The sequence below is a fragment of the Sinocyclocheilus rhinocerous genome, unplaced genomic scaffold (genome assembly GCF_001515625.1).
Source record: "Sinocyclocheilus rhinocerous isolate Xijiao unplaced genomic scaffold, SAMN03320098_v1.1 scaffold317, whole genome shotgun sequence".
Classification (NCBI taxonomy): domain Eukaryota; kingdom Metazoa; phylum Chordata; class Actinopteri; order Cypriniformes; family Cyprinidae; genus Sinocyclocheilus; species Sinocyclocheilus rhinocerous.
This window is the reverse complement of record NW_015633534.1, coordinates 818,152-831,134: the sequence shown is the minus strand read 5'-3', so window position 1 is coordinate 831,134 and position 12,983 is coordinate 818,152. Positions and strand designations below refer to the sequence as shown.

The 12,983-nt window shown below is 34.9% G+C and overlaps 1 protein-coding gene across 1 annotated transcript in view; it reads left to right on the top strand.

The window, feature by feature from the left end:
* LOC107744255 (A disintegrin and metalloproteinase with thrombospondin motifs 6-like) overlaps positions 1-12,983 on the top strand; it is an 83,757-nt gene that overhangs the window by 54,459 nt on the left and 16,315 nt on the right. The window contains exons 14-18 of the mRNA XM_016557791.1: positions 515-617; positions 2,524-2,657; positions 6,322-6,445; positions 9,099-9,179; positions 10,983-11,146. Of these exons, the coding sequence (XP_016413277.1) occupies positions 515-617; positions 2,524-2,657; positions 6,322-6,445; positions 9,099-9,179; positions 10,983-11,146 (606 nt within the window). The remainder of the gene's footprint in view (positions 1-514; positions 618-2,523; positions 2,658-6,321; positions 6,446-9,098; positions 9,180-10,982; positions 11,147-12,983) is intronic.

Sequence of the window (12,983 nt, the reverse complement as noted above, 5' to 3'; positions counted from 1 at the left end):
ATTACGGTTGAACCCCTGATGTCACATGGATTATTTTACCGATCTCCTTGCTATGTTTCTGAACCTTGATCGTGGTAGTAACCTTGCTGCCTATGGGAGGGTCAGAGAGCTCTCAGAATTCATAAAAAATATCTTAATCTGTGTTCCAAAGATGAACGAATGTCTTACGGGTTTGGAACGACATGAGGGTGAGTAATTAATGACAGAATTTTCATTTTTGGGTGAACTAACCCTTTAACATCCGTGGAATCTTTAAATTCTACAAAAGGTTCTTTAGAGTAGAAAAAAGTTTTTTTTAAGAACTGTTCACTGAAAGATTCTTTGTGGAACCCAAAATGTTTCATCTGACGGCTGGGAATCTGTGACACTATTTAATATTGTTCAGTGTAGGATAAAATGAAAGTATTATAAATACTCTATAAGTTAATATAATATTAATGAGGGTACCATCTGAATGTTTTTGCAAGGCCTCAACGGTTCATTCGCCGCCAATTATTTTATTGTTTGATCGCAGGCTTGTCCAGCAGGATCACGTGACTTTAGGAAGAAGCAGTGCGCCGATTTTGACAACATGCCTTTCCGTGGGAAGTACTACAACTGGAAGCCGTACACTGGAGGTAGGTTCCCTGCCCAGCACCCAGAGCGATGGGCTTCAGAGGGAGCCGCTCTCTCCCACAGCCTTCCCAAAGTCTGGGCTTCAGTGACAGTATACATACTGGCTTGCTTTGTGTACCCTGCTAACACCAACACTGTGAAAGTCTCTTTGATGGGCTGAAAATTCTTCAGATTCCAGCTAGAACACCATGTATCGCTAGTCTGTGTGAGTGTGTGTGTGTGTGTGTGTGTGTATGACTGTGTATGTACACAGGTTTCTCAGACAGATCAGATCTGCAAATTAAAGTGTGACAATTAGGCCTGTCAATGTAATGCAATAGTCCACCCAAAAATGACAATTCTGTCATCATTTACTCACTGTCATGTCATTCCAAACCTGTATGACTTCTGTGGCACATAAACGTAGTTATTTGGGGGTGTTATTTGGTACTTACTTACTTACTTTATGTATGTATGAATTGATTGATTGATTGATTGATTGATTGAAGTCAATGGAGTCTAATGTTGTTTTGGACCCCACTGACTTCACTGTATGGACCAAAACAGAAAAGAAGAAAGAAAGAAAGTCAAAAGAAAGAAAGAAAGAAAGTCATACTGGTTTGTTTGAACGATCATTTATTGCAACTTATTACTAGAAAAATAACTTAAAAATAGTAAATATAAAAAATAATTTATATTAGCAATTTAACACAAACAAGAGTGTAATATTGTTTTAATATCATATATATGATATAACATCATGATTGATTATTTGAATGTTTATATAAATTTCTATATTTGTTATATGTATATATAGGTGTATATATAATATGTATAATAATAATAATAAATATTATATATATATATATATATATATATACAGCATGATTAATGAATATTTACCTTTTTATATTTATTATTTGCTATTTATTGTTATTATTATTTGAATGTTTAGTATTTGCTTTTTATATTTATTATTTCATTTCATAAAAATAGTAATAGTAAGTTCATAGCAAAATAAAACAAGTAATAAATGGATGACTTTTTTAAATTGTTCATTCAATGCTTTCGTCTGCTCTATGTAATGTTTACAGATGATCTTCACTTGGGAGCTTTTCTCAGAAAATTATTGTGATTCATTTACTTTACTAGCATATAATTTAATTAAATTAATAACAGTGAAAATCAAACACTACCACTACCTCCTTTGTCTGATGCGTTTTCAGACTGCTTTAACAAAAAAGTGCAGCCGGAAAGCCAGAGCGAAGGGTGCATTTCTTGTTTACAACAAAATGGCCGAACCCAATAAACAAAGAAAAACTGCAAGAGATCGAGAGGCATTTCCAAAACATTCTGACAGGAAGTTCACAGTCGACTCAATCATCTCCTTATCTCGCTGCCTGTAATAAGCATGATCATTACCAATTGTTTGGCTCTTAAAACTCATTTTGGAGGTGAACTTCGCTTGTAAAGTCTGCGATAACCTTTGTGGATGTCTCCATGATTTTTGTTGGCAGCTCTGTTAATCTCTCCCCGTGTCTTTGCAGTAATGATGTCAGGCAAAACGTTCAGATTCCACTATGAGTAATGCCTCTCTTGTGCTCGAGTGCTTTGACTGGATTGTTAATATCAACAAAGGCATAAAAGAAAACCGTGGGCCCCGTCTGAGAGCCCTGGCTCGAGACAGTTGCAAGAAAAGCAGTCTGCGAATCACTTATCAATGCACTGGTGAGGCGAGAGATTGACTGTTATTCCATACAGATTTTCGGTTTATCGCATGACATAAATCGTGGCCACCTCTTTGACACTGCTGGGCCGCGAAGGAGTTCTTGAGGACCTTGGGACCCATCAATAACCTGATAAAAGGTCCCAGTGGAGTTCGAGAGAGTGACATCAGTTGATTGACGATAAACTCGCTGTGTTTCTCAGGTGGAGTGAAACCGTGTGCGTTGAACTGTCTGGCTGAGGGCTACAACTTCTACACCGAACGCTTGCCCGCTGTCATCGACGGCACGCGCTGCCAGGCCGACTCGCTGGACATATGCATCAATGGAGAGTGCAAGGTGAGTCTACAGCTCAAATCTCACTTGCAGTGCCTGAAGAAAATCTGAAAATGTACTGTAGTAAGTACCGTGCCATTTTATAGTGCTTAAAAGCCACATCCCAATTCCCAAATGCATTCAACTCACTCAAGACACGAGTGAGGTACAGTAGTTTTGAGACGTAAATTACATCTTGATGTCCTAAACACCCTTGTTATATACTGTTTGGCATGTTAGCATTAGCATCTAGCTAAGGTTCTTGCATATCATTACCTAAAAACCTGAAAATGAAATTTGTGGTAGGTATGGCCTTTTGTACCTCAGCATTTTGTTAACAACTGGAAAAAATGAAAGGAGAATGGAGACAAAAGCATGCAATGGTGGGTAAAGCATGCAAGATCTGCTACAAGTATTATATTATCAGGCCACCTTTTGAACACACTATGGTTGAGTTCAGAATGGAGTTCTAGCGTACTGCACACTGTGCATTATACACTGAATGCTACTATTTAAGGCAGGACACTACAGACAAAAACATTGTTTTGTCATGCACAGGTCTATTTTGAGATTTTGGGTTTTTTGCTTCCATAACGTGGAATGAAATCATCTAAAATATGCTTTTAAGCATTTATTGCATTACAATGTAATTGCATCATAAAATTATTTGTGTAATTTTCTTAAAGTGAGTATTTTCTCGTGCACTGAGCCAGAAATTTCCACTTCAGCAGCACTTACAAGCAACAAACTTATCTATATTCTGAAGGGTTTTTCAGGGGGGTTGTTCATTTTTCTTTTGCCTGATTTATAACATTTTATGCCTGAAAATATGGTGAAAATGTACTTTTCTCTGGCTGTTCACAGTATTTTCTTTGTGATAAAAAGAGAAATCCAAAATCTCCTTCTAAAAAATGTAACTCTAATATGACAACAGACTGAAAGAAGAATTTTGGCTTTTTCCAATATTCAGATTTCCATTCTGGAAATGTATGTAAATTAGTGCATCTTTAGATATTAGTTCATGTCTGATTTGAATATTTAAACTTCGCAATACAAAACAGTTTCATGTATTGTGATTAACTGGGAAAAGTATGGTGATACCTCTTTTTCACCGTATTCACCTACAGTGCCTTAAAAGATAGTATGTGAAATAGAACATGTTGCCAAGAGAAATATTTCAAGAAGTAGTGCTCTACATTGTTGTCACATGACATTTTATTTACTTTATTTACTTGGTTGTTAGAAACTAAAAATAAGCATTCTTGGTAGCATAAGCACTACCAATGTCATAAGTTTGATTCCCAGTGAATAACTGATAAGTGATTTGCTATAAAAGCATCTGCCAAATCCATAAATGTAATGTAAAAATGTGCAGAGTGGCTTGTTTCTACTATATTTCAAAGATTTCTGTTTTTATGTGGCCCTTGTGGTCTAAAATGTTGCATTATCTTTGTTTATCAGACACTAAGGGTCTCAGATGGACAGTCTACAGAACGTAGCCAATCACTAACACAGAACAATGAAGCCTAAATAAAGGCTGGTGTTGAAGGGGCTGAACCTCTTATCAGGACAGTACAGTTTGGAACCGAATTGTGTTTTCCCAAGTTAGTTAGAAAGGTGGGTGAGCCGCTGGAGAGTGATATTTAATTCACTTACAATATCATTTGTATAACAAACCAAATTGACGTAATAGTGCTACGCTTTGTTTATTTTAGGGTTAAAATGGATTGCACTGTGTAGAAGAGATTTTGTCTACAGTTCGGTATTTGTTAGTCTCACACATTGTTGTCCGCGTCCTTGATTTATGTGGTTTAAGATACTATTTTAATTGATCCCCAAGGTTTCCTCTTTGATCTGATCTGGAGCGATGAAATGCACACAATGTTCTTTTAAACTCAAAGGAATCGATGTTACGTGCTGCACCCAACAACCTCTCATTGCATTTTGGATGAGATTCTTACGGTTTAATAATAATGCAAGTAAAGGCATGCACAGGGGTTGCAGAGGGAATATCCAAAACAGTAATCAATCTTATGTCTAGTCCAGTGATTCACAGCTGGTCAGTCAAAACCCAAAAATGGGTCACCTGTGTTTTCTGAGCAGGGAGAAAACAAATGTTAAATTCAGTTAATAAAATGCAACTAACCACCCTAGTGAAAAATAAATATAGTAACTAAATATTTATTTCATGCTAAGTATACTACAAATATATTTACATATTTATGTACTTATTAAAAATACCCTGCAATTGTACTTTTAGTATATTAAACTATACTAAAATTAATTTTGTGCTTAATGCACTTTAATTGTGCGGAAGTAGCGCTGAAGTCCAACTAAAGATACAATGAAGTATATTTGATTGTGCTAAAGTGGAAATATTGCAAGTATACTTCAGGTTCACATTAAATATCTTGCATGTAAAGACCGATATTATTCAAAGATCATACAATCATTATTCATAGTGACATTAAAACACATTTTAGGCTTAATAAGAAATACGCATTGTGCTCATTGATACTCCAAATAAAGTTTAATTATAATTTTTATATCAGTAAGTCTTGAGCGATATGTCAGTAAATATGATAATAGATTACTATAGAACTATATAATATAATAGGACTATACTTAGTATGAAATAAATGTATTTTAAATATATTATTTTTTACTAGGGCATATAATCGTGTATAAATGGGAAAAAAATGGTGTAGGATTTATTGTATTTTGAAACAGTTTCTAAATTTCACAAATAATTACAAAAACACATTGAAGAATTTCTGCATGAACACAAATCAATCATTTGAATTAATGAATTAAGGCATCACAATATTATAATGTGCAATGTGAAAAATCTTCAAAATTATCATATTGATATTTGCTAAAGATGACATTTAACTTGTGTCTTAAATTAGCAGTGTTTTTTAAATAAGCATTGGATGAAGGTAACCAAAATCAAGCATGCACAAGTAATTATCCCATATCAACTGATTCTAATAATTAAAATACATATAGATATCTACAATATCGGCGGTAAACCAGTATGGTACTAATTTAGTGCATATTGCCATTTTTGTACATCAAAGGTTGTGTGTCCAGTCAGGCTCAATGGTATTTTGGCACAAATTCACCTGTAATTTGGTAGAAGCCAATCAAGTTAGACAAATGCCAACATGGACAGGTTGCGTGACATGCCCTCATGAACAAAACCATGCAAGATGAAAGAAAATTTGACACAACATGAATAAACATGGTTTGTGCCGACCACAATGTGTTTTGTGTGGTGAATTATTGGCTGCCGAGAGCATAAAACCAACAGAATTCAATTGACATTTAGAAACAAAACACTAGAAATATAAATACTGTTACTCATGCTTCTGCTATTGTTTATGCACTTACAAAAATGTCAATTTTCATAATCAGCCTGTCATATCAACAAATTTCAATGTTTGATTTAAAGGACATTTTTATTTAATTTTGTACAATGCTGTAAATAATTTTGTTACTGTGTTGATGTCCAGTGTAAAATCACGGTCCTGAAGCAAAACCAGAACCATTCATCTTTTCATGTCATATTCTGACTCGATACAGCTGTGTGAATGACATGTTTTTCTTTGAATCAGATAGTTGAGGTCTGAGAACGCCTCGACCGTGTTCCCCTGCACTGAAACACCCTGCCTGTGTGTCTTTCCAGCATGTTGGCTGTGATAACATCCTGGGCTCGGATGCCAAGGAGGACAGATGCCGTGTGTGTGGAGGGGACGGCAGTACGTGTGAGGTCACCGAAGGACTGTTCAATGATTCGCTGCCCAGAGGAGGTCAGGAGGCCACTGATTGTACACTCATCGTCAATAACACATATTCAATATCTTACCATTTCGTATGAGTTATTATGCATTGTTATGAGAATGTGTTAGACAGCCTACTAGGTAAGTACTGTAGTGTAAAACAAATACTGGAAGGTTTGATCACAGGCCGCATTGAACCATGAACTGAAGTGTTACTAAAGGCCCCCATATACCTCAGGCGAAATCGAAGAATGAATTGGTGTGATGCAAAATCAGGCCAAACCGAAGTTCGTTTGGAGTTTGTTTCTGTACTTGGAAACAGCTTGCCAAAGCAAACTTTCCAGAAAAGTTCGCTCCGGCTGGTAAACACGTTTGAACTACCATTGATCAGTAGCAATTACGCAATAGGTAGGTGTGGTCCACCTTGACGTGGAATGCCAGGTTTTTAGCTTTGTTTTTGACATTGTTCATCTACTGTCCTCAGACGTTATATGTACATGTATTTGCATTGGTATGACAATTCTCTGTAGATCCCACATTCTTGCATGCCACGATTGGTCGATTCTATAAATTGCCTGCACGCTATCAGCAAGCATGAAAACATTTGAAAACCCTGGACATTTCACGTAATTTACAAATCCTGGCCAGGGCATGTCTGGGGGAAAAAAACACATATGGTCATGCTGCTTAAAAGCAATGTATTGTATAATGTGCTGTATAAATCAATGTGATGTGCAAACATCCACATCACAATGATCAGATGCTTTCTTAACTGCTGTTTCTCACCGCTGTGTTTTTTTGTGAAGTAACATTACTTTTAAATTTACAACTAGATATCTGAGTTACTTTTTCAAATGAGTAGTGCGAGTTACTTTGTTTACCATTTTTTGTAGAGAGAAATTGGGAGTTAGCTGTAGAGCCACTTCCTAATTAATTTCACTTTTGGTGTGAAATGGCCTTTACAGTTGTTATTGTAATGCATTACTTTTAAAAGTAGCTTTCCCGGTAACACTTTAGTATAGGGACCAATTCTCACTATTTACTAGTTGCTTATTAAGCATGCCTATTATTAACATATTGGCTGTTTATTAGTACTTATAAAGCACATATTCTGCATCCCTAATCCTACCCAATACCTAAATTTAACAACTACCTTATTAACTATTAATAAGCAGAAAATTAGGAGTTTATTGAGGCAAAAGTTGTAGGTAATTGTTTGTTAATAGCAAGAATTGGACCTTAAAATAAAGTGTGACCATTTTCCTCAACACTGGCAGCACATATTTACATATTTTAGCATCAAGGTGTTCATTAACTTTAAACCGCTGCTTATGTGCATGGCAAACTTCTTTTTACCCCTAAGTGAAGAACGAAAAATAACTCTATCTTAAGTATATCAGGGTCTTAAGATGTCCTGTCACCACTGGGCTTCGAGCGTATATCTAGGGCAACTGTCCCTACAGTCAGTGTCCATATTGCGTTGAATATCTGACGTTTCTGAAGCTGTAAAATGATCATAAAATACAATGTGGCGAAATCCACAAGCCACTGCTGAGCTGTATGAAAGAAGAGGAGCACCACGACCCATCTCCCCCTTCAGAATCCCATTCCAGAGAGCGCGCCACACGCTTGCCAAACGCGACAAGTTTTTAATCGCTTTCCACTAGAGAAATCCCACTTGAAGAAAGCACAGCACAAGCAAGCGGAGAAACGCATTGTCTTTTTGGCAGTGGCTCCTGTCAGGGGGCCAACGGGGTGCTTTGGCCAAGCTCGACATTTTTCATGGAAATGCAGTGTTTTTTTTTTCATCAGACAACCAGTGATAAAGCTTTTGTTTTTGGGTCAAGAAACAAGTTGTCAAAATAGAAGTGGTAACACAATATACAAGTATTAATTGCATCATCCAGTGAGAGAATCAATAAAACTTGTAATATTGCACATGTTGTCGGGCCGCATCCAAAAGTATTCCCTGTAGTAAGGGACTGTTTTCTCCTTTTAAGGTATAGCTGGTAAATCATCTGAAACTTTAAAGGGGAGTTAAGGGTACGGTGTAGATTCTTCCCTTCTAATGAATTTGCTGTTGCTAAGTTAGTTTGATTTTCTTTGAACACGCTGGGATTCTGTTCAAATAGTTTACAAGAAACAATAGATGCAACTAATAAGAATTAGTCATTAAGGTTTAACGACGGGTTACAAATGAAGATGTTCTCGGAAGTAAAAATGCATGAAAAAGTTTCAGACAAACCTTTTGATTTTCTTTTTGGAATTACAGAGTTATGATTAGGAAACTACACAACTTAAATACAAAATGTTTTCAAAATCTTGTGGTTAGATACTTAAAAAAACAGTGTAAGATGTGACACTGAATATGCATGCTGTAGTATAGGTGCTTTACTCTCACAGAATGCTAATGCTAATGCTAACTGAAGCACAGCATGCTAATTTAAGTGACACTAAAAATATAACAACTAAATACATATCTTGGGCTGACTAGTTGATTAGGCGACCATCATGACCTAAATATAATGGCATATAATGGTTTGTGGCACTCATGATGCTAAAATCATGCTGCTAAAACAAGACGTACATGTATGTACATTTACAGACAACTACAAATTGTGCTGTTATATGAGCGACATTCAACTTTTGCTTCATTTTCTAAACCAAATTGTGCATTTTGTAGGTTATATGGAGGTTGTCCAGATACCAAAAGGATCGGTTCATATTGAAATCAGGGAAGAGGCCGTGTCAAAAAACTACATCGGTGAGTGTTTGTATTTATCTTCTTGAAGCTTTGTTCATGAAGCCATACTGGGGACAAAAGTGGTGAAATGGTTTGTTTTAGGCTTTGTTGTGGGTGTAAATCTGGATCAATCTGACAGCCATCCTCGCTCTCATGTCTTATATTTGTTCATTGTCTTGATTTTGCCTTTTGTCTTGTCCCAACCGCAAGCTGAGTAAAACCATCATGGTTCTCAGCCATGTAACTAATTAAAACAATCAAACAAGCGGGTCCAATTAAGTTGTTTTGAGTGCAAGCATAAATATAGCTAGTGTGTATGACAGCTTGTTGGGTTTTGTTGTCTATCATGTTGATGTAGAGGTTATTCTCGCCGTTTGAAAGGAAGATAAGTTGTCTGATGTTCTAGCACAGCGGTGGCCAACGTTAGCGCCAAAGGGCTTGCGAGCAACGTTTTAAAGAAAATTGTAAAACACATTTAGTCTCCTTCAGACGTTCACATGCGTGCCACATTTGTCAAATATAAACACATGGCCCTGTTTAAAGTGAGAATCTTTTGAAATGGCCTTGAGATCCCTAATGTCTGACAAATATTTGGCTAATAATGAAAGCAAGCTTGCAGAACTGGTTCATTTGATGTTTAACATCAGTCAGTTCTTTTCATTTCTACCTGAAACAACTGTCTTCTTATCTTTGGTTGGTTTTGCCCAATGTGTCATATAACTGATAGTTTGAGGGCATACAATTCTATTATTTTCAGTTATTTCAGGTCAAAGAAGAGGTTTTGAAGAACTCTTTCACGTATGGTGAATGCTTATGCATTCATATCAAAACATGCCATGTCACTTTTAGTTAAAAGATTTGCAAGAACCAATTGCCATTTGGTATCATCGATAACTTACCCTGTTATGACACATCTTGACACACTATGTTTAAAAATGTGAATCTTTTTTAGCTATTAAATTTGACTTAAATGTGTCTTTTCAGTCACTCATGTACAAATCATACTATTTTTATATAGCTTTTTTGTCCCTTTTAGAGCTAGTCACTACTTTCATGCATGAAAAAGATCAGTTTAAACATTCTGCCAAATTTCTTCTTTATTGTTCTATGGGAAAAAGAAATTCATACTCGTCATTTATACTAAGCTACTACTAAATATTGTAGAAACTTAATTTGCTGTAAAGTTGCTTTGCAACGATTTGTATAGCGAAAAGCGCTATACAAATAAACTTGAATTGAATTTTCTTTTTATTTAACTCACAAATGATAGTGTGCTATCTATTTTAATACTTTAGCCAAATATTAGTACCGAGATAATATTTGGCTATTTGGAGCTGCCCAATGTGTAATAAAACATCCTAATCTTCAATGTTAGTGTTTCCATTTGAAAGATTTATTAAAAGTACCATTCATTTCTTTGTTTGAAAAACACTTGGAGTACCTTTAAGAAAAATAAATGGTGTCTTTTTGAGCTGGAGTGAGTAAAAAAACATCTGGATTCTTCTTCTACAATTTGGCCCCATCTGAATCAAGACAAGAGTGAATATTTTGAGGTGTGTTATGCTTTGAGATGAGATCTTTGTTTTGACAACTGAGCAGATTTGTAAGGAAGGCAGACTTTCACCTGAACTTGGTAAGCTAGATCTTACAAGCTGCACAGCGTCTGAGAGCAAGAGTGAAAATTGCCCTTGACATCAGGAAGCCTGAGCTCCTCTGTAAGACGATGCTCATCATGTTGATGAATGACAGCGATGACGCCACTCTCTCTGCTTGGCAGCATCTCGCTCGTGTCGGGTTATTAACTGGAGCTCTCGCTTGTCACAGCTTTGAAATCGGAGGGGGATGACTATTACATCAACGGAGCCTGGACCATCGACTGGCCCCGCAAATTTGACATCGCAGGAACAGCCTTCCACTACAAGAGGCCGACTGACGAACCCGAGTCGCTTGAAGCTTTAGGGGCCACCATTGAAAATTTGGTGGTTATGGTGAGTTGAACTTTATTTACTATGAAGGATACAGTAGTGTTTTTAGTGCTAGTGTTTTAGAAGTATATGTTGGATATGTGGCCTGGCAGGTCGTTCACATGCTCAACACTATGTAGGAAGAACACTTGTGTGGGAAACCTGAGTTTGCATGTAGTAGTGAGTAGTGTATGTCCACTTTCTCTCTTCTACCTGTTTTTTGTCCTGTCACTTCTCCACTTTCCTTTCAGTAAAAGTAACAAAAGTCATTTGTGACCTCATTAAATTTTTATGTAAAATACATTTTATGTCATGGCTAGTGTTTTACAAATACATTCGCTGCACAGTTACTGAATTTGTATGACAATTTTGCTTGTTTGTTAAAAAGCTAGTTTAAAAGGCTCACGAAATTGTATATTTTATAAAACATTTAATGGCTAGTGTTTTAAAACATGTAAAGTTGTTTGAAAGTTCATAACGTAATTATGCAAAATTGTTTTGTTTAATCAGTTATTACATGTTAAAATGTAGAGTTTTTGAAAGTATATACTGTAGCAGTTATTTGACAATGTTTTAGTACTTATTAGTTATCTACAGTTTTAATGTTTTAGTAAAATTTTATTTTTTACATTAGGGATGGTGTTACAACACAAAATTATTTGAAAGTACATAACGTAAATATCCAGCAATGTTTGATTAATCAGTTATTAGTTCAGTAAAAGTAACAAAAGTCATTTGTGACCTCATTAAATTTTTATGTAAAATACATTTTATGTCATGGCTAGTGTTTTACAAATACATTCGCTGCACAGTTACTGAATTTGTATGACAATTTTGCTTGTTTGTTAAAAAGCTAGTTTAAAAGGCTCACGAAATTGTATATTTTATAAAACATTTAATGGCTAGTGTTTTAAAACATGTAAAGTTGTTTGAAAGTTCATAACGTAATTATGCAAAATTGTTTTGTTTAATCAGTTATTACATGTTAAAATGTAGAGTTTTTGAAAGTATATACTGTAGCAGTTATTTGACAATGTTTTAGTACTTATTAGTTATCTACAGTTTTAATGTTTTAGTAAAATTGTATTTTTTTACATTAGGGATGGTGTTACAACACAAAGTTATTTGAAAGTGCATAACGTAAATATCCAGCAATGTTTGATTAATCAGTTATTAGTTGTTAAAACATGCAAAGTTAATTACTGTAGTTATTAGTTATCTAAAGTTTTTTGTAAAATGTAGTTTTACGTAATGGTTAGTGTTTTAAAACACAACGTTTGTAATTAACATAAGTATTCAAAAATTGTTTGTTTGATCAGTTATTAGTTAAATCCCCTACATAACAAAATTATTTGTGACAGTGTTTGTTTAGTTAAAGTTGTTTGAAAACACATAATGCAATTGTTTAATTAGTTATTAATAATCTAGTTTAAAATTTTTACATTTTGGCTAAAGTTTTAAAAAATATGTACAATCATTTAAGTACATAATCATATTTGTTTAAGAAGACTATTAAGAAGCTATTTCACTAAAGGTTTTACATAAAACACATTTTATGACATTTGTATGTTTAATTATCGAGTTTAATGTGTCTCTGTAAAATTTTTACATGAAGCATATTTTATGCTATGGAAATTTTTAAAATACATAACATCATTTACAAGTACAGAATGCAATGATATGTGTGACAGTTTTTAATTATATTAAAACGTTTTTTTTTGTTTTTTTTATTAAATGTTTTACATAATTGGACACAATTTACATTCTAGCTGCAACATAAAAACAATTTATTTAAAAATTAAGTCTATAGTTAAATACAATTTCAAATTGGTGTAGGCTTTTACACAACTATTCAGGCCTT